This window comes from Eschscholzia californica, unplaced genomic scaffold (assembly GCF_041429995.1).
Source record: "Eschscholzia californica isolate CP2 unplaced genomic scaffold, dmEscCali1.0.p SCAF_2, whole genome shotgun sequence".
Lineage (NCBI taxonomy): Eukaryota > Viridiplantae > Streptophyta > Magnoliopsida > Ranunculales > Papaveraceae > Eschscholzia > Eschscholzia californica.
Genome location: NW_028238309.1, coordinates 8,846,101 through 8,866,868, shown reverse-complemented (window position 1 = coordinate 8,866,868; position 20,768 = coordinate 8,846,101). Strand labels below are relative to the sequence as shown.

The window sequence follows — 20,768 nt, the reverse complement described above, 5'->3', positions numbered from 1 at the left end:
AAAACAAGTGATTCATAGTTACACTTTTACACTTCTCAACAAATTGTAGAAAATCGGTTAAGGCTCAAAACATCAATTGATGCAGTTCCATGGCTAGCGTTTCAAGGTCTTGCTTTTAGAGGTGATGATGAGAGTCAAGGATCACTAAATCGTGGAAATTTTCTTCATAGACGATTTTAGAGATTTTAGAGTCAAGGTTCACAGAATCCATCATAGATGATCACAGAGTCAAGGATCACAGAGTCAAGGATCACAGAGTCAAGGATCACAGAATCCATCATAGATGATTTTAGAGATTTGAAGGAGCGACGGGTTCCATTTTGATACATTAAAGAGAAAAAACTATCAGGCGTAGTAGTTCCATGTTATTTTTTATTTGTGTTTATTTATTTTTGAATTAATTATTATTTTCATGTGTTATTTTGAACGAAAGTGCTATATAAAGTTCTCAAATTAGTTTATGGTAGAATTGTTCGGCCCCCTCCTAACAAAAGTTCTGGTTCCGTCCCTGCTTACCTCTAACCCTATCATAAAGCCCTAATGTTCACTCTTTAGACAAAACTACTGAACGGTGGAGAAAGCACAGAAATGTAACATATCTTTATACGAAAAGCTCATAAGCTTCACCCATAAAACATAACGTTGTATAACTCTGGTACCCTAAATCAATTAAATCAATCATCAATGAAGAACTTGAATCTACCACAGGGAAAGAATAAATTCTCAGCTTGAAAAAGAATTCACCCTAAATCATCTAGTCCAACCATCTTACTAACAAGAAAACCATTGATCAATGATTTATGCACATAATATACTAAGATTATCAATCGCATACCTAATCTTAACAAAAACAGATACGCAAGTACAAAAACATAGCAGAAACCCTAATTCTCACTTCAAATAACGAACGAAGTATGATAAAAGATTAAATCCAATAAACAGAAAAAGAAAACGATGAATAATACCTTATCGTCTGGATTAACTTCAAGATCGAACTTAGAACAGACCTTCTCTCTCTCTCTAGATCTGTTCTAGAGAGAGAGAGAAAAGAAAAAAAAAATTTAGAGAGAGAGGAGAGAGAAAATAAATAAATAAAAATTTATATTTTTTACGTTCGAAGGTCGCCGGCCGGAAAGTTGGCCGACCGTCGACTTTCGCTGGAGAAGATGATGAGGTGTCGAGAAGATGAAGTGGCAGAGAGATGTGATGTGATGAGATGGAGGAGCCTTTTTTTATAGCATCTTCTAAATTAGAAGCCCCTTAGCAATAAAAAAACATAAAAGGTCGATCTTATTTAACTAGTTTTAAGAAAAGTTTTATTTTCCGGAGAATTTTCTTTATTCCCCAAAGCGGCGGCCTTTTATTTTGGTATTTGAATAAGAAATATATGTAAACCTTAAATAGTTAGTACTAGTAGAATTTAACTCAAAACTAATTTTTTTTTTAGATTAGTCTCTCACACTCTTCAATGAAGATTATGTGTTTACTATATTGTCAAGTAAGGGGTTCGCCTCCCCAGACTTGAAATCCTGGTTCCCCCTTCATCAATTCCTTCTGTCTTGCAATTGTAAAGCTCTCTGTCTCTCTCTCTCTCACCATGGAGAAATTCTTACCACCACCATCGGCAGCAGCAGAAGAAGAAGAAAAAGAAGATAAAGGTCTTAGGGCAACACCGGGTCGTAGAGCAGCAGCACCTTGGCTTGTCTTCCCAACTGGAAAATATCGTAAGTATCAAACTTTTTATAACCTATCTGAACAAACCCACAACAACATTTACAGAAAGTGTATACCAGAGTTGAGTGGAACTTCTTGTTGGCAATGTGGTTCTCATCAAGGTTGGTTAATCATACTCTTTGATAAACCACATTATCATTACTCAATTTGGAAGTTTGGGGATTGTATTTTATGGAATCCAGAGTCTTTTGAAACAGTCCCACTACCCAATATGCTTCAATGGATCCAAAAACCTAAATCTTTGATCTTCCATGGTTTTGTATTAACCTCCTCTCCAACTAATTCTGATTCCATGGTTTGTTTCATCTATAATAAAAGTAAGGATCTTGTGTTTTTTCGCCCTCGAAAAGATAAACAATGGAGAACCCATAAGCTCCCTATTGAATATAAAAAATATAGATCACCCCCATCCTTGTTTTGTTTCAAAGGTAAATTACATATTTCTTGTATCTACGATCTTCACCTCGTTGTCGAAACAAAACTTAATCTTAAAGATGAAGATGATGAAATTCTATCTATAATGCAGTTTCAAGTAAGTAGGGATAATGATTTGAAATCACCACTAGGGGGTATCATGCACAGTCGACTGACCTATTATGTAGAATCAAGAGATGAACTCTTCAAGGTCATTAAATTCTTCACCTCTTATGATAGTAGTGAAGTTCGTGATCTTGCAGTCTTTAAGATGGATTTCAATGTGATGGAGTGGGAACAAGTTCACAGTTTGGGCTATCATGTACTATTTATCGGTAAAAATACTACAGCTTCTTGTTCATCTACAGATTTGGGTCTAACTAGGGGTTGTGTATATTACACTCAATATCAACAAAATATGTTGTTCAAATTTGACCTAGAATGCAAAACAATTTCAGTTTCTTTACCGTGCTCGAATCTAACAACACCTTGGCATACACCGGATTGGATTTCAATGCCTACAAATTTCAGGTAACTTAATTACATCTTGCTGTGTGTACCTTTACATATTGGGTAACTTCCATTTGAAAAAACAAACGCCAACTTTTTGTCTGATTTAAACGGTATACTCTGTTCATATTTGATGTTGTAGGTTGCTCTTGAAGCTCTTAGTGCCAGAAAAAAAATTGATTTCTATCTATATTTAATAATCTCTAGATGCACTTTAATTTTGTAGATTTGCCGAGGATAGAAGAAACGCAAAGATATCATGTAACACTAAGGATGATAACGAAGGAATAAATTTAAATTATGATGTCTGCAAGGAAAGTAATGGAGATGAGTTAAAGCAAACAGGAGCTTGGGCTACTCTTGATGAGAACCTCATAGGCTTAATTGCTAGTTATCTCCGTCCGGTAGATTATTTGAATTTCCGTGCAGCTTGCAGAGATAATCGATCAGCAATCCCTGCAGCAAAGTGGAAAATGTCTTCTCCAGAGACTCCAAATGGAACTTTACCTCCATGGCTGGTTTTCTCTAGAAAAAACGACGACATCTATTATTTTACAGATCCTATGTACGACAGTGATAGGTTCCTCATGAACCTTTCAGATTTTTTATTAGATTCTACCATACGTTTCTCAAAGGGTGGTTGGTTATTAATGTCTAGAGAGGAGACATCCGTATTCTTCTTCAATCCTTTCACAAGGGCGATTATCCAACTTCCAGACTTCCCTGATATATACGGTTATGTTTTTCATGGAATCTCATTCTCGTCCTTGCCTACTGCTTCTGATTGTAAAATTTTTGCCATAAATGGATTCGATAGGAATGGGGTTTATCTCTTTTCCATTTCACGAGGAGATGGTGCTTGGCACAATTTATTATTACGTAATAGCAGGCTGCCTTCCAACGGGAAGGTCATGGACTTCTTTGCTTCGTCTAATAATCCAGTTTTCTATGATGGGAAGTTCTACTGCCTAGATTGTTACGGTACTCTAGGAGTTTTTTATCCAGAAAGCTTTGATTGGGAAGTTCTCGCCAAACCCCAAAAACCATGTAACTCTATTTATCAGTCTTACTTGGTGGAATGTGAACAAAAACTCCTATCGGTGTTTGTTGGTCAGAATGGAAAATGGGTTCGAGTTTTCAGACTAGATTTGGAAAAGGAAGTCTGGGTTGAAGTTAAAAGTTTACAGAAGAACATGTTGTTGATCAGCAATACCTCATGTGTGTCAGTAATAGCTCCAAGTACTCACATGGAGAACAATATATACTTTCCTAGATTCCGGGACGAAAAGATTATGTATTTCTCTCTTGACACAGGTAAATATCACTTTGTCGGCGGGGGTCAACATTCTGCTCAGGATTTCTGCAACACTGAGGTACAATTGTATTGCAGTTGGGTTGAACCTAACCGGTCCCCGACCACAGCCGAAGAGCTAAATTGGTTTAGTAAATTATCAATACACAAAGTAGAAAATAGTGTAGTTTGATTGCTGAAGCTTGAACACATACTCAACTTCAATCTTTAGAAGAGTTGTAGTTGATTAGTCTAGTTTTTTTTTCTTTTTGTTGAAAGGATTAGTCTAATTAATTTCGAATATATATATTTCTCTTTTTTTTGGCGGTCGATATGTTCTTGTATTCGCATAAATTGTATCATGTATTGGTGGAATGGTGGTTGATCTTTCTTTATATCATATATTTTATTCCTTTTTCGTGTTTGGACTTCATTTTGGTTATATGAAACTATAAACCTGTTGGCTAAAGTTCGGTCCACTTTGAGTGCCAACTTAGGAACAAATATATGAAACTATAAACCTGTTACAGGCCAACCAAGTAACATATCTAAGGTCCAAAATATGCTTTTTCGCTGAATCTTTTGTCAGGAATTGACAACCAAAATCAAGCAAGTTCCTGCAATTTCCGCCAAGGAGAGTTTATCATTCTTACGAACTTTTTCCTAAAAAAGAATCAATAACCTAATGAGCTCAAGTTGTATTTATTAAACGTTCATAAATAAACGTCAAGTTCACGAATTTGAACTCAACAGACGATCAAACAAAATTCTTGACTTGAGTATTACCATCTAAGTTCTAAACAATGAACTCTCTTTTCTTTCTAAAGATTTCCATAAGAAGATATCTTTAGATTTAGGGAACTAACAATTTCATCGAAAGTCTTGAATCCCTTTAGTCCTTCACCACCTTGATTTCTCCATTGTGATAATCTTCTTCGAAGATCCACTAACATTAGCATTTCTTCAACATCTCCTCCAGTCCCGGGTTGAAGTAATTTCTCTATGCACTTAATTAACAACCTCCGTATTCTTCCTCTTAACGGGCAAAGATATATTTCTGCGCACCCTCTTCAATCTCAAATATTGAATCTGACATATCCTTAACAATATCTCCTTCAATAGTTTCCCCAACTTCATTCGTGTTTTCATATAATGTATTCAGGTCTTTACTACCATATGATGTTGCACCTGTTGCAGCACAATGAAGAAGTTCGCATGCCTCTTCTTCTGAATAACAAGTCCTGCCTAACTAGACTTGGGTTTTTTGTGCTTTTGCTTTGGCAGATTTACTCTCAGTGGCAATTTTCTTCAAATGCACCTCACAAGACAGTCATGGAATACTTTGATCCGGAGGCAGATTACACGACCATCGTACTCTCCTTCTCTGTCATGGCATCCTTTTTGTCATGAGTTCTTGGTTTTGTGAGTTTCTTTATGAAGGCAGGAGAGTTTATCATGTAGATTTGTGATTAAGCATTCTTAACTTGTTTGGAGATTGATTTCTGACATGTGAAACAAAGCTTATCAGTTAGATGAACCAAACTCGACAAGAGAAAAGTGCTGATAAAGCCAGCGAAAGCTAATGTTTGTTGTGAAAATAACTCCATTTAAGAAGGCAACTGATGTGGGAAATCAGAAAAGTATCCGGAATGCAAAATTTTAAAAGGAAGATGTGATATGTAGAAGATTTTCCGGGGAAGACCAATTTTGTAACCAAATATCGACGAAGAAGATTAGTGTCACCAACAAAATTTGCACACGAAATCAAATTTATTTTGTTCATTGGTAAATATTGTTCCTTTTGAGGATGTATTGTTTGGTTGTATATTTTGATTTCATGGTTGTAATTAACTTTGTTTTGATTTTAGGTTGGTTAATGTATAGTCGTCACACAGTTGAACACTAAAGTTTTACATTATGAGTTTCTAAGAGTAAGGGAAGAGTGGATAAATGCATAATTTTTACTAAAAAAAAAATATATAATAACGTATAGTGCTCAACTAATTTCGTGTCGAACACACGGGCTATACTCTAGTAATTATATAAGTCGTCAACATTTCAGAAAGTGTTACAAATGAATTTTATTTTACGATGTTATTTTTGAGTGGACCTAATTTCCTATTTGGACCCATTTTTGGGGGTTTTCACTAATAATTTTGAGGGATAAAATATCAATTTTGTGATCGGACTGAAGACAATAAAACTACTATCTCAGGCGAAGACACCCCAAACACAAATTCTACCACACTTGAAGCCGCTTCAATTTCCCTGCATACAGGACAAGATCGTCTCCTGAGGTCAGTGACTACATCTTCTCTCTCTCTCTCTAGGTTTAGGGTTTCAAATATTTCCGACTGTTCAATTAGGTTTCAGGGTTGACTCCAAGTTTTTCCACCAATTCCGTAGACATTGGAAAAATCTTTCTTACATTTTATAGATCTGGGAACGAGTCGATTAGTTCCATTCCAATTTAATGTTTCAAGTGATTCATAAATCGTGCTCAAGTTCATAAATTTACTTTCACAGGAACCCTTTCCTTGGCTGCTGAATTAGTAATCACAATGGGTTTCTTATTTACAACCCTAATTTTCCTCGCTGTGGGTGTGATTGCTTCTCTTTTGGCCAGAATATGCTGCAATAAAGGGCCATCAACAAATCTGTATGTTTCCCTCTTTACAATTTTTTTCCTTTTTGATTTCCCAATGCTTGATTTGATCCTGGTTAATTATGAATTTTGTTTGAACAACTGGTTCTATTAGATGCAGTTAAGTGGACGAAGCAATGAATTTATTGGAAAAACTGTACTAGTTAATTATTTAACTAATTTATAATAATTCGAGATCGAGGGACAGTTTATTTGATGAAATGTGGTTTGGGTTATTCTATATGATTATTAGATTGATGTTATTGACAATGGATTGGGAAGACACCCTAGGTACTAGTTAGAAAGCTTCAATTGAGATACTGAATAAAAAAATTTGTAGATATTGTCTGCCAGAACAATATATCTAGTTCATGACCACAAGTCCAATGGTTGTCATCCCATTTTCCTGTTTACTTCGATATCGAAGAATTTAGTAGATCTTGGGTTTCTCCTGCTTGCCTATCATCATTTGTTTCAGTTGCAAAGATTAGGAAACAGAGCTCGCCTGGATAATTGGAACGAGGGTTGTAGCTGTCAAGGACATTGAACTAGTCATTTACAGTCTATGATGGAAATGAAAGATGTATTCACGTTCTCCCCTTTTAATGGAATCATGGATATTCTCTATATCTGCTCACCAATACTTTTGTTTGTTTTCAAAAGAATACTTTCGCTCTTCTTATTTGTTGTGGTTTGACCATGTCACTGTCACATCTCGTAGATCAACTGATGAGGATGAAACCGTAAAATTTGTTGCTAACATTTGTGGGAGATGGGTATGAAACGGACCCTCCGTGTCACGATACCAAGTAGCTTTACTGAGACAGCCTTGATTGTTGGTGTTTAAGTTTTTTCTTGTGGTCTTCGCCTCGTCGTATACTTGATCGTGAATTCATGATTATGTTGATTATTCTTTTCTATTTTTCATCTGAAATAACACTTATTTTTGTTGATGCAGGTTTCACCTAACGCTGGTAATGACAGCAACAGTTTGTTGCTGGATGATGTAAGTATTTTAATTATGCAAAAGTATTACTTGGTAATAGGGAATACTGAAATATCATGAGAAACTTTATCGACATGAATCTAAAAGTATTAGACCCTAAGCTCGATTTTATGATTGTTTTCTTGCGTCATTGGTAATTGACTTCCCCAATTGCAAAACCAGAAAGGCTGAATATATGACTCATATACTTTCTTTTTGTTTCATGAGAAAGGTATTTCAACTTTCATTTTTATCAGGCAAACTGATCATGATAAATTCATTTTTATCAGGCAAACTGATAAGAATATGTGGATCCAGACATGTTAATTTTGTTAAACCATTCAGACCTTTTCGATGAAATACGTGTGTTTCTACATTGTCTGGTTGATAGAAGTCAGTGGATCAATTAATAACCTCAATGAACTACCCAAATTTTTTTCGTTTAACATCTCGGAGTTAGTATATATAAGTTAATTACATGTTTGATAGTACAAACTGCATGAAATACATATCCTATGAACCTATCATACAATAGTTTCTAGAGTTTGGGGGTTTAGAATTTGGGATATGATAGTGTGATTCGAGGACATCTAGGCATTAAATTTTTCCCCTTATATTTCTTTGGCATTCCACTTTATTTTGATTAGAAACCGTATTACATGCCTTTCTCTTGTTTTGAATGATCTCTTATTCTTCATTTGCTCAATTTGTCAGGTGGGCGATAGTGTATCTTGCACAGATGAATCCGTTGATTGTTCCAATTCTTAGTGAAGAGTGAGTGTTCTACAAAAGCGATGTAATTGAAACCCTTTTGGTAGATCATCCGTGTGCATGACTTCTATTTTGGAAAGTTAATTGTTTCATTATCATTATGATTTATGAGTATTCTATCCCAAGTAGGATTTGGGTTTTCTTGTTGGGAAAACAGTAAGAATTCATTTTCCTTAGTACTCAGACGAACTCGGCTGGTTATTGCATCTTTCTCTGTATCTGTCTATTGGTCTGTTATTTGTTATTGTACTTCATTTGTTAGAAATAATAAGCACAGGAGTCTCTGGTAGAGGAGGAATGATTTTCAATGAAATAAATGATGAGATCTAGTATGTGCTCCTTTAATCTATATTTGTTATTATGCGTCTCCGAGTGTAATCTAAACACCTCAAGCATTTGCTTCACTTTTGACATCTAGACCCAATTCATGGGTATGGGGTTTTGTTCCCGACAATGGCTCTGTGAGCCTTCCGAAAGGCCTCAACATTTACTGAGCTTGAACTTACACTTATAGTCCAAGCTCTGGACACTCACTATCACATTTAGGATGATCTCCTGCTCCATATAACATGAAAGCTTGCCAAAAGAGACTGAAAAAGAAGAAACAAATTTCAGTAGTTGATCAGAATTTTTTATGGTTGTTAGAAATCTTTCACTTCCTCTCTTGGTTGTTCTTCCGATGATATCATATGTAAAGACTACATTTAATCAGAGGATGTACATATGGGCAAATAGGCAGGCGCTTTGTTGTGGGAAGTAGAGATGTTGAAGAAGAAGATACTAATTTGCAGCGGTTATAGATGTTGAAGAAGAACATAGTGATTTGCAGCGACTATGGTTTTGTTTCATAAGCGCTCTTTCTAGGTTTTGACTCACTTTTACTTATAAATGCTTGGATCTTTTGATAAGAGGTTAAAATCTTCTTCTTATGTTTTTCAAATCTATGAACTTCGGCTGTGCATCTATTACAATAATGAATAAAATTACTCGAATAAACTATGACAAAAACAACTCGCTCTACACATCCACCCCATTGTTTAATCTCCTCTTGCACAAGCATTTTGGAATATTATGATCTCGTTATGGATGACATATGACAGAGAAACATCTGATTGAATCGACAATAGAACAACTGAAGGGTTATTTTTACTCTAAAGTAAATTAATATAGACTTTCTTGACTTTGTCTGTACTTTGAGAGTCTGACTAGCATATTATCCTTCCATAAAATATTAGGTCACTCTGATTCTGGACAAAAAAAAAAATAAACTCCCTATAGTATCACACTATCACTCACTACCTAAAATCAAATACAACTTTAATTGAAAAAAATATTCAAAATAGTCTAAAACCCTAAAATAAACCTTCAATATTTCGAAATTTCTTTTCCACTGAAAAGCAAGTAATCCAAACCTTTTATTCTCTCTCTCTCTCACACAAATCTGAAGGGTATTATACTCTGTTGCTGACTTCGAGAGCGAGAGAGGAAGCACAGCTTGCTAAAAATGGCTACCTTTCATCTCACGAATCCAAACCAGCTGATATCATCTTCATCAATTTCGTTAGGGTTTCAACAAAACAAGCTTTTAATTAGTGTTCCTCAAGTGGGTTTTCCTCCGCGAGCTCCTCGGAGTAAAGGACGTCGTTCTGGTGTCTCTTGTTCTTCTTCTTTTGCTCCAATGGAGTCTGCCAAGATTAAGGTAGTGGGTGTTGGTGGAGGAGGAAATAATGCTGTTAATCGGATGATTGGTAGCGGTTTACAGGTTAGATTTTTAGTCGCATTTTCTCTTTGTTTTCGTTCCAATTATGAAAATGTAGAGATTTGGTTTCTTCTTTCAGCTAAAGTCTTTATCTTGTATGAAACCCAATTTCTGGTGTTGTGGATAATTTGTTTAAACCCTAGGCTGTGCTTGTATACCTTGTTTAAACCCTAGGTTCCCAATGAATTTGAAATTGGGTTCCTATACTGATTATATACCTACTTAAGATTTAGAATTAGTGTAAAATGTGATGGTTGGTGATTATGTGTATTAGCCATCAAATTGGTTATCATTTTTATTGATGAAGCATACTTGATGAGTTGATGGCTCGATTGAACTCGTTTTACCTAATAATTGAGTGGAAATGTTGCTCTTTTTGTATACCTAATTTTCCCAAATCATTGTTAAAGTATACCAGTTTCATTCTATTGATATAGGGGATCGAGTTCTATGCCATAAACACAGACTCTCAAGCATTGTTACAATCTGCTGCTGAAAACCCACTTCAAATAGGCGAGGTCTTGACTCGTGGATTAGGTCTTGCTTCTCTCTCTCATTTTGATATTGAGATTTTATATACATTATGATGCTGTTCTCTTCTTTTGATGTTTAACCCGTAAATATTATTTAGAGATGATAGAACTTTACCCCTATGAGAGAGTTACTTGATAGAGATGCAGGTACGGGTGGTAATCCACTTATGGGGGAGCAGGCGGCAGAAGAATCGAAAGAAGCGATATCAAATGCTCTAAAGGGATCAGATCTTGTTTTTATTACAGCAGGTATGGGTGGTGGTACTGGTTCAGGTGCTGCACCAGTTGTTGCACAAATAGCAAAGGAAGCAGGTTATTTGACTGTCGGTGTAGTTACCTATCCTTTCAGTTTTGAGGGTCGTAAGAGATCTGTGCAGGCAGGTTCCTTATTTTCTTTGTTTGTTTGTTCTGTTTACTGTTTATGCCCATCACTTACTAAACTTCCACCTTGTACTTGATTCCTGTTCAGGCATTGGAGGCTATTGAGAAACTGCAGAGAAATGTTGATACCCTTATTGTCATCCCGAACGACCGTTTGTTGGATATTGCTGATGAACAGACACCTCTCCAGGATGCATTTCTTCTTGCTGATGATGTTCTTCGTCAAGGGGTGCAAGGGATATCTGATATTATCACGGTTTGCCTTCTCCTTTTAGAGCAAAGTTGATGTTTTAGGATCACATCGCTTATAAATTGACTTCTCTCTTCAAAAGTTGGCGTTTGTCGGAAAGAAACGGAGAGAGAAGCAATGTCTTCGGAGTTTTTAGTAAATTGGCTAGTCTATGTATTTTGCAGATACCTGGGCTGGTAAATGTGGATTTTGCAGATGTTAAAGCTGTGATGAAAGACTCTGGAACTGCTATGCTTGGAGTTGGGGTTTCTTCTAGTAAGAACCGTGCACAAGAAGCAGCCGAACAAGCAATTTTGGCTCCTCTTATTGGTTCATCGATCGAGTCTGCTACTGGAGTTGTTTATAATATAACTGGGGGAAAGGATATTACCTTGCAAGAAGTTAATAGAGTATCCCAGGTACTCTGCTAAAGCCTTCTTCTTACTCTTTTTCTCCCTTATAATTCATCATCATCATTTTCATACACGAATAAATGTCATTTCGAGGATCTTTACCAATTTTTGGTAAGAAGTTTAACCAACAAGTACTTTATGAAAGTTTCACATAACTTCCAAAGAATATGCTTAAGCAACAATATGAGCCCAATTGACCTGTTTTGAACGGACTCTCCAAGCCTAGACAGACTTTGAAGCGTGAGTTGCGGTCCCACTAAGACAGTAATAAGAACCTAACTATTTTTTTCCCCTTTAAGTAAACCTTCATATAAGCTCCCTCATACACATTTACATTATTACATGCCTGTGAATCTGTTTGATCTCATAGCTGGGGTGGCGTATTGCATTCTTTAGCAGAATAGGTTCAAGTTCACCTTTTTACAGTTAAAAAATGGCAATGTTTAAGCAAGTTAATGGAGCAATTCCTAGAACATTTCTTATCAGAACGGACTTGAACTGGTACCATGTTATTTTGTACCAAAATATTTGCTTTGGGTGGCAGACTTGCTCGGTGAATCTAGCTAAGTCTTCAAATTCGATTAATTATATTTAGACTGGATGTGTTCATAATCAATTGTCTGGTACTTGCAGGTTGTAACTAGTTTAGCAGACCCATCAGCGAACATAATATTTGGAGCGGTTGTGGATGACCGATATACTGGTGAAATTCACGTAACAATCATTGCAACTGGTTTCTCACAATCTTTTCAGAAGACATTACTGACCGACCCAAAAGCAGCAAAGCTGGTGAACAAAGTGGTAGGTGCTCAAGAAAGCAAAGGAGTAACCTCGCCACTAAACACCAACTCGTCATCGCCTGTTCCAACTCGATCTACACGAAAGCTTTTCTTTTAACCTTTAGGTATTTTTGTCCTTTTCTTCTATTTTTTCTATGGTTTACTTCATTTTTTTTCATCTAGTGTTCTTGAATGTTTTTCGGATGATAATACAATCAGTCTTTTTCTCCAAAACTCTGGAGTACTGTCTTGTAAAGTGTGGCTGATTTGGTTTCTGTATTCGTTATTTCACCAAGTTCTAGCTTCCAATTTGTTAGGAAAAACTTGGATACTGTTTTCTGCAGTATCCAAACAAAACTCTAGCTTCTAATACGACTGTTTTCTGCAGTCGTATTAGAATTTCACCAAGAAGATCGTCATGAAGGTTATCCATGACCGATGTAATCTGCAGACGAAGAGGAGAAACTCAAAAGCCATCTAATCTGATACTAAGCGCTTAGCTCTGGGTAATCTGAAGCAGTGGGAATCAATCGGGACACACACAATTGTTATATGTATAATCAAGAGTTGGAAGCTAACACAACAACAAACTTTGAGAAATTGCTACTTTTGCATTGTGATAACATCAATGATTTTATTACTTAGGAAGTAGCGAGATCTGTTAACTAGGTGACCTACTGAGGGAATTAACACTTAGAAGTCCACTAGTAGATAGTGTTTGCTTTTCTTCAATTGAGTAATCTGACTCGTCTGAATCAAATGGACCCAATATTAGCTATTCAAACTAATAAAACATTACATGTCAAACAAAAAAGAAGTACTATATTCTGGAATCTAAGTCTAGTCAATTTAGATTTCGAGTAAGATTTTATCATTCTTAGGTGCTTGATGATGATGATGATGATGATGATGTTGATGAAGTTCAAAATAACAAGTATGGCTAGTTACAACTAGTACTGCCTCGTGGTATTCAAATATGTGGCTGACAATTTAGGGGTCAGTGCCAAATTTCAACAAGTGTCATTTTGTATTGAAATAAGCTATGCAAAAGAAATTCTTTACAGGCGATTTATTAAAAAACAGATTTGAAATAATTTAGGAGTAAAAAAATTATATTCAATCATTGATGAATCTAAACTCAATGAATGTCATTTCTTCATAATCGACCTAACATTATCTCAAATAATACTTCCTAAAATGCATAGGTTTTTATTTAGAATTAGGATTTCAACTTTATCTTATCACACGATTCAAATAAAGATCTATAAAAATAGATTTTATAGAGATTTGCAAGAAATAGAGGACCTCCGAGGAAGAGAGATTGAAGAAAGGGAGGGAAAGATAAAAGAGAGATTTGCAAGTTATGCCCCCAAAGGCCAAAGCACCCTCCTTCGGTCCTTCCTTAAAGGCCAGCGCTTTGGGGAAAGCTAAATAGTTTTCGGGGTTTGAAATTTTAAAGGGAATATGTAAAATTTTGAAAATTTTCTGGGGAAATATATTTTATGGGGAATATTTTCTAACACCTCATGTATTCGCCACCTCATCGTCTTTACCGGTGAAGATCGCCGGCCGGCGACCTTCCCATAAATTTTTTTTTTTTTTTTTTCCTTCTCTCTCTAGATCTGATCTAGAAAGAGAGAAGGTATAAAAAAAAAAATTTATGGTTGAAGTTGCCGGCCGGCGACCTTCACCGGTGAAGACGATGAGGTGGCAGAGAGAGAGAAGTGAGGTGGAGAGAGAGAGAGCTGAGGTGGAGATGTTATTTTGCTTTCCCCCTAAATAAAATTGTCAAACAAAATTGACCAATTTTTGACCAAGTCTTCACACCCCGGAAACTATTTTGCTTTCCCCAAAGCGCTGGCCTTCCTTAAAAGGGGAAGGGGGTAAATCTAATTTTACGTTAAATAAGGGTGTATTTCTAATTACCAAAAGCATAGGGGACAACACTGAAGATTAAAGAAAGATAAAAGAAGAGGGGGCTCAATCGAGCTTCAAGTTTGTAGAGAGAGAAAGAGAGAGGGTTCATTTTGGTTCTTGTCTGTGCGAGAGAGAGAGAGAGAGAGAGAGAGAGAGAGAGGAAGAAGGAGATGTCAGACCTGGATAGGCAAATAGAGCAGCTGAAAAGATGCGAACCTCTGAAAGAATCTGAAGTGAAAGCTCTCTGCCTTAAAGCTATGGAAATCTTAGTCGAAGAGAGCAACGTTCAGAGAGTCGATGCTCCTGTTACTGTATGTTTCTTTACCTTCAAAACCTAATTTTAATACTTTACCTCTTCTCCTTCCTATTTTCTAACCTAATTTTCTTCTGATTCTTTAGTTAACTACTCCTTTTCTTTTCCTTTTTTCATGATCTTAGTTCTTCGATCTCGATTTCAATCTTTCATTTGATTCTTGCCTTCTCTAAGATTTGAAAGTAATTTTCGTTTTAGGTTTTCTATTTAAAATTAACTAGGTTTTGAATTAACAAGATAATAACCCTAATGAAATCTGTAAATCATCAAGTTAGGCATTTTATGTTTAATTGTAATGCTGTAAATGATTATGAATAGATTTAATTCTGAGTTGATGATTTACAAATTACAAACTTTAACAACTTCACTAAAAGAGGGAAGCTGATTCAGCTGAATAATGACCATGCCTGTGAATAATATCCCCCAATTTCAGATATAATTATTTGAACTTAGGATTTGATGAAACTTCACATTGTTTCTCAATTTACTGCATATTCTATGATGAATTCTAGTTTGATCACTAGTTTGTCATCTGGTTTTGTTATGCTTCAGTCACTTTTAGTCATTAGATTCTTCATAGGGTGGTGAGTTCTTCTTTGAAGTGAAAAATACTAATGATAAACCCGAGTAGGAGTTGGGATAATGACTAGGTAAAATCTGCATCAAAACCTACCCAAGGACTAAATATGTTGCATATAGTAAGTTATGAACTCTATTTGATATGGATGACAGTTATTTCTCTCACTTTATTTCATTTGATATCTTCTTAGCAAATACAGATAATTACATAGTAATTATGGGGATTTGTTTAATTGTGTTTCCCCTTAACTAAAGAAACAAAGGATTTCTCAATATGTACTTTGTTACAACATGAACCATTGTTCATTTCCGTTATTAACCGATTCTTGTTAGTGTTTGTCATATTTGAATATTTTTGTTTAAGATCTTATACGCTATTCAGAGTATCAGTCTAGGTGTCACGTACACTTTTTGGCATAATTATATATTTTTCTTTCCTTAGATATGCGGAGACATCCATGGACAGTTCTACGACATGAAGGAGCTCTTCAAAGTAGGTGACGAGTGTCCGAAGACAAACTACTTGTTTCTTGGGGATTTTGTGGACCGTGGATTTTACTCTGTGGAGACATTTCTATTATTACTAGCTCTAAAGGTAACACTGATGTCCTTTTCCGCTGAAAACGTCTTCTTATTTTTCTTTCATTGGTAAGATGCATGTACTCTGCAATTTGGACATTTCTGTGATTGCTTTTAAGTTCTACACGTCATTTTAGTGTTTTTTGACTTCGTATTTGTAGGTAATTTCGTTCAGGTATCCATTTGTACAACTGTACCATGCAAATGAGCGTCATCATATTCCTATTTAGTCTCAAAGCAATATCTTTGGCCAAGTAGTGATTGCCATAAAGTTACATTTACCATGCAAATTAGGCGGTTATCGTGCTCATCACATCTTCATGATGTATCAATGCCTTGTAACGACTAACGTAGATCGTAGTCGATTTCTCAAAAAGATATTCTATATAAGACCGTAATACACATTGCATTGCAGAATCTGAGGCAAATCATACCTCATTTCTCATGCCCCCTTGTAGGGTACTTGAAAACTAAAAACAAATATACAAACCTGACTGATTGTCTTATTCTCATATAACATAAACTAGGATTCAGTAATAAGTGGTACTTGTACAAACCTATGATATATATCTAACAACTATAGTTGTATTTGATTGTTCAATAGACTAGCTATTTGTAATGTTGAGGTCCTCAAAATCTTGTTATAAAATAATGTCCAGTGCAACCAACTACATAAGAAATCAGATGATAATAGTTGAATCCTCAAGAAGTCAAGAGCATAAAGTAGAAATTGAGAAGGCTATAAAAATCATAGTGAACGAGGAAACCTACCTGGGTTGCGAAGTACCCCACTTCTCTACTCCCATCTCTAAATGGAAACCCCACCAACAAAGGATGTCAGAACCCCTTGCCGAATCAAGCAATCTGATACCAAGTATGATTTAAACTTGTAGGAAGAAGTATCAATGGTAGTTTTACCAATGACCAGAGTAAGAATAATTAGGTGCCATCGTCTTCACTAAAAGTCTATGGTGATTGCCCTATATACATATAAGGATAACAACCTCCCCTTATGTGTTTAAGCCATGTCTGATTTGACATTTACTGGCATAGGTTCTTATAAACTGTATTTCAGTCCAACATGGGACCTCGTCCTAGTCAACATTTCGAGAGTGTTTTTATTGCTTGTAAGTTTGTAATATGGTTCATTTTATTTTCAACTAAGACTGTCATTACTTACAGGTAAGATATCCCGATCGTATCACACTAATAAGAGGGAATCATGAGAGTCGACAGATCACACAGGTTGAATACTCTTCATGCCCTTCAGTTTCAGGACTTCCTATTATATTAGACGTAGAACTTATTTTCTCCTCTGTTGCCAGGTCTATGGATTCTATGATGAGTGCTTACGTAAATATGGATCAGTAAACGTCTGGAGATACTGCACGGATATATTTGATTACTTAAGGTCTAATTCCATTTCTATTGCAATAAATCTTGGATAATTGTCGCATGAGGATGTATAGCATACAACCCATAGAGTGCATATGAAAATGTTTCTGACCTATTTGATAGGTCAATCTAGGATTTGGTATGTCAGGGTCCATGACTCGATCTGTTTTGGAGTACGTAATCTCACTTGTAGAGTGATTGTTCTCTGACAAATTTTAGAAAATATGCATGTTGTGCTGATGGACTATCCCTTAGAACAATCCCTTGGATACCCTTCATTTCATCTTCTCCATGAACTCCATATTTGTCTCTGAATCTAAACTGATCCATTCCTGTAGTCTTTCTGCACTCATCGAGAACCGAATTTTTAGTGTCCACGGTGGCCTTTCTCCCGCTATCTCCACATTAGATCAGGTATGATTCCAAAACACTTGCCATTAATTCTTTTTTATTTGTTTGCTCTTAGTTGAGCTGGTTTACTGATGAAGCAAATACAACAGATCAGAATAATTGACCGAAAGCAAGAGGTACCTCATGATGGTGCTATGTGTGACCTTCTATGGTCAGACCCGGAAGACATTGTCGATGGTTGGGGTTTAAGCCCTCGAGGTGCTGGGTTCCTATTTGGTGGAAACGTGGTCGCTTCTTTTAACCACACAAATAATTTGGATTATATATGTCGCGCTCATCAACTAGTGATGGAGGGATATAAGTGGATGTTCAATAACCGAATAGTAACAGTATGGTCAGCCCCAAACTATTGTTACAGGTTAGTACCGTTCATTGTTCCCTATCATTTGCTTATTTGTTCCCTCTTGGTCAACCATTTCACTATCTTTCTTGATTGTCACCAGATGTGGTAACGTGGCTGCAATTCTTGAGCTGGATGAGAATTTGAACCATAAGTTTCGTGTGTTTGAAGCGGCTCCACATGTTCGTATTCAAAATCCCTTGCTGATTTCTATTATTTATACACGATATGTTTTTGTCAACCCACTTTATTCGACACGGGTGAAGAACAGTCCATTGTGATTGTTTGATAATTCAGTCACTCCATCATCGAGTCTCAAGTCCCTGACATGGTTAAATGTGCATGACTAAATTACCAAAATCGAACTTCTTTTAAGCACATGGGGTTACAAATTGCTCAAAATGTTTTAAAGTCACCCTGTGATCTTAACATTAAAACCTCGGCTCATTTTGAATGGCCCAGAACCCTTTACACCAGACGGAATTTTTGCACGTCTATCAAATTTTGTCTGTTTCTGTCTTCTCAAAAGTTGTTTCTTACTTTTGTCAAACAAAAATTTGAATATTATGCAGGAATCGAGAGGGGCTCCATCAAAGAAACCTGCACCGGACTACTTTCTCTGAGATCGAAGCAGAGTTCTCTCTCGAATCTCATCTCCAAATGCTCTGAAACTGAACTACAGGTTGACGATAGCAAATGCTATATTGAAGAGCTTGAGCAAGGTACCAAAGGAATCCATGGGTATGCGTGGTAAAAAAAACCGTGAACGTCGTCGTGTTGATGTTCAGTTTCGGGTGATCGGTTTGCCATTCTGATATTTTCTTATTTTGTTTTGGAAGAGTGGGAAGAGGTGTGTACTTGCTAAGAATATGAAAGTGTATTTGTTTTCACATACCTATTTCATTGATATACAGAAAGTGCAATCTTTTTTCCCCCTAGGCCCTAGTAGATTTGGAAGAACAAAGGTGGTTTTGTACAGGAGGAAGCTTTGATTCCACCCTGGTGTTGGAAAGGGGAAACCCTAATTTCGGGCATTGCTTCCTAAACATGAAAAATGATTTCAAGACAAGTGTAATGGGAGTCAAATGGGCATCTGACAACAAGGTCAAATTCATATATGTTGAAAGGGATACTCTTTTTGTTTTGTTGAAAGCAAATACATTAACTTAAGAGTCTATTAGAATATCCAAATTAAAAAAAACAAACATAACTGGAAACAAAGTAATTCAACAAAAACACAGAATTGAGGAATTGCGTAAAATAGCTTCGAGTAGTGGAGTTTCCTTCATTCTGTAGCTTATACGCCTGACAGTTCTTCAAGAGGACGATGTGAAAGTTGGTCTTGAGATTCCTTCCGATAGATTGAAAGATGAAACTAGTACCTGCTGTATTGGCAAAAAACAGCATTGGGCCTTCCTTATGCGCCCACCCTCGTGTAACATATGAGGGGTGCCTTCAGTAGCCTCTACGGTCTAGCAAGGAAGCCCACCGAAAGCCCAACACGCCTCGCAAGCCCAGAAATTCTAAGCAGGCCTACCCAAGCCCACGCTCCTGGCATGCCGAGATAAAGTCTGCCATGACGATCCACCCACACTCCAGCTAGTTGTGCGTACACGTGGCCAAATTGTTAGAGATTGAGTCAGTCCAATCCTAGCATTCTGCTACACGTTGGGGTCATGGTAGAAGACCGAGTCTTGCGCTACTTTAAAGGAGTGGTGGACTATTTCTACTGGCAACGAACAGGCTAGGGCAACGGGTATCGTAAGGCTACCCTTCTCTCTCAAGAGATCAACGGCCACGGAAGCAGTCTAGTGTGATCCTACTATTGCGGATCCAACAACCCTGCGCCCCCAAGAGCGGTTACTATCCTCTACACCCTATAAATAGAGGAAGCCTCACTCTTGGAAGGGGATCAGACTCTCACTCGAAAACTACTTACTTATTCTCTACTCAGCACTCAAGAAGCTCTACTCCGATCACCTCACTCACTCTATACTAAGCTCCGGCTACGAATCACCTACCCCGACGATCTCTGGTCTAAGCTAGCCTAAGGCAGAGATTCCGATTAGAAGCTTCCACGAAACCACATCGGAACTTGCTAGAGGCTTCTCGTTTCTCTCGTTCTCCGTTAGTCCATCCTTCTGTGAGCAGAAGACTACCCTTCCGCAAGCAGAATCCTACTCTTCCATAACCAGAAGTCTACTCTGCTGACCAAGTAGTCCAGAAGCTACCACAACTCACCATTCCGTAGAACCGAGCTCCGGCCACTCTACGAGTCGTGCCACCCCGACGCTACAACGATTCTACCATCATTAGTAACTCTATCTTCGGTTTATTCACTTTATTAGATCGAACTAAGTTACTGACTTGACCGTCGGAGGGTCCTTGGCCGACACCATCTCCGGTGCCCCCTTGGACTTCACGGTTGTGTTTCCCTTGTGCAGGTTTACAGGCTACCGGTACCCGTTTTCTACCCTGACGTTAGCCCGACAGTAGTTGTTCCCTTCTCTGACGTTTGCCTAGCCGTCTACCCGGCTACCAGAACCGACCTTCTGCCCGTCAACTCGTCTATTTGAAGGCCCTAAGCCTAGTTGCTGGTGCCCACCTGACGATCCTTCTAACCGTGTGACTTTCTACCCGTTCACAGTTTGGCGCCCACCGTGGGGCCTCAGCAACAACTATCAAAGACGACCTTTGCAATGGCAGATGACATGGTAGCCACTCCGATCGATGTTTCAGCCCAGATAGCTGCTCTCACAGCCCAAGTACAGGAGAATGCCTAAAAGTTCAA

At 37.2% G+C, this 20,768-nt stretch overlaps 4 protein-coding genes across 4 annotated transcripts; all 4 read left to right on the top strand.

The window, feature by feature from the left end:
* Positions 1 to 1,391: 1,391 nt before the first annotated feature.
* On the top strand, positions 1,392 to 4,367 carry LOC147555960 (uncharacterized). Its single transcript, XM_086663674.1, has 2 exons — positions 1,392 to 2,679; positions 2,885 to 4,367. Exons 1-2 carry the CDS (start codon positions 1,598 to 1,600, stop codon positions 4,140 to 4,142), a joined length of 2,340 nt encoding a protein of 779 aa, XP_086519800.1. The 5' UTR covers positions 1,392 to 1,597; the 3' UTR covers positions 4,143 to 4,367.
* Positions 4,368 to 6,101: 1,734 nt separating this feature from the next.
* LOC147555959 (V-type proton ATPase subunit e1) lies at positions 6,102 to 8,698 on the top strand. Its single transcript, XM_086663677.1, has 4 exons — positions 6,102 to 6,246; positions 6,476 to 6,608; positions 7,552 to 7,599; positions 8,293 to 8,698. Exons 2-4 carry the CDS (start codon positions 6,511 to 6,513, stop codon positions 8,354 to 8,356), a joined length of 210 nt encoding a protein of 69 aa, XP_086519803.1. The 5' UTR covers positions 6,102 to 6,246; positions 6,476 to 6,510; the 3' UTR covers positions 8,357 to 8,698.
* Positions 8,699 to 9,604: 906 nt separating this feature from the next.
* Positions 9,605 to 13,087, top strand: FTSZ1-1 (homolog of bacterial cytokinesis Z-ring protein FTSZ 1-1). The gene is made up of 7 exons (XM_086663675.1): positions 9,605 to 10,111; positions 10,546 to 10,645; positions 10,789 to 11,018; positions 11,111 to 11,278; positions 11,437 to 11,670; positions 12,298 to 12,568; positions 12,832 to 13,087. Exons 1-6 carry the CDS (start codon positions 9,854 to 9,856, stop codon positions 12,559 to 12,561), a joined length of 1,254 nt encoding a protein of 417 aa, XP_086519801.1. The 5' UTR covers positions 9,605 to 9,853; the 3' UTR covers positions 12,562 to 12,568; positions 12,832 to 13,087.
* Positions 13,088 to 14,345: 1,258 nt separating this feature from the next.
* Positions 14,346 to 18,910, top strand: LOC147555957 (serine/threonine-protein phosphatase PP-X isozyme 2). Its single transcript, XM_086663676.1, has 8 exons — positions 14,346 to 14,671; positions 15,695 to 15,847; positions 17,014 to 17,076; positions 17,157 to 17,242; positions 17,565 to 17,640; positions 17,727 to 17,995; positions 18,081 to 18,159; positions 18,550 to 18,910. The coding sequence occupies exons 1-8, from the start codon at positions 14,531 to 14,533 to the stop codon at positions 18,598 to 18,600; spliced, it is 918 nt and encodes a 305-aa protein (XP_086519802.1). The 5' UTR covers positions 14,346 to 14,530; the 3' UTR covers positions 18,601 to 18,910.
* Positions 18,911 to 20,768: the final 1,858 nt, after the last annotated feature.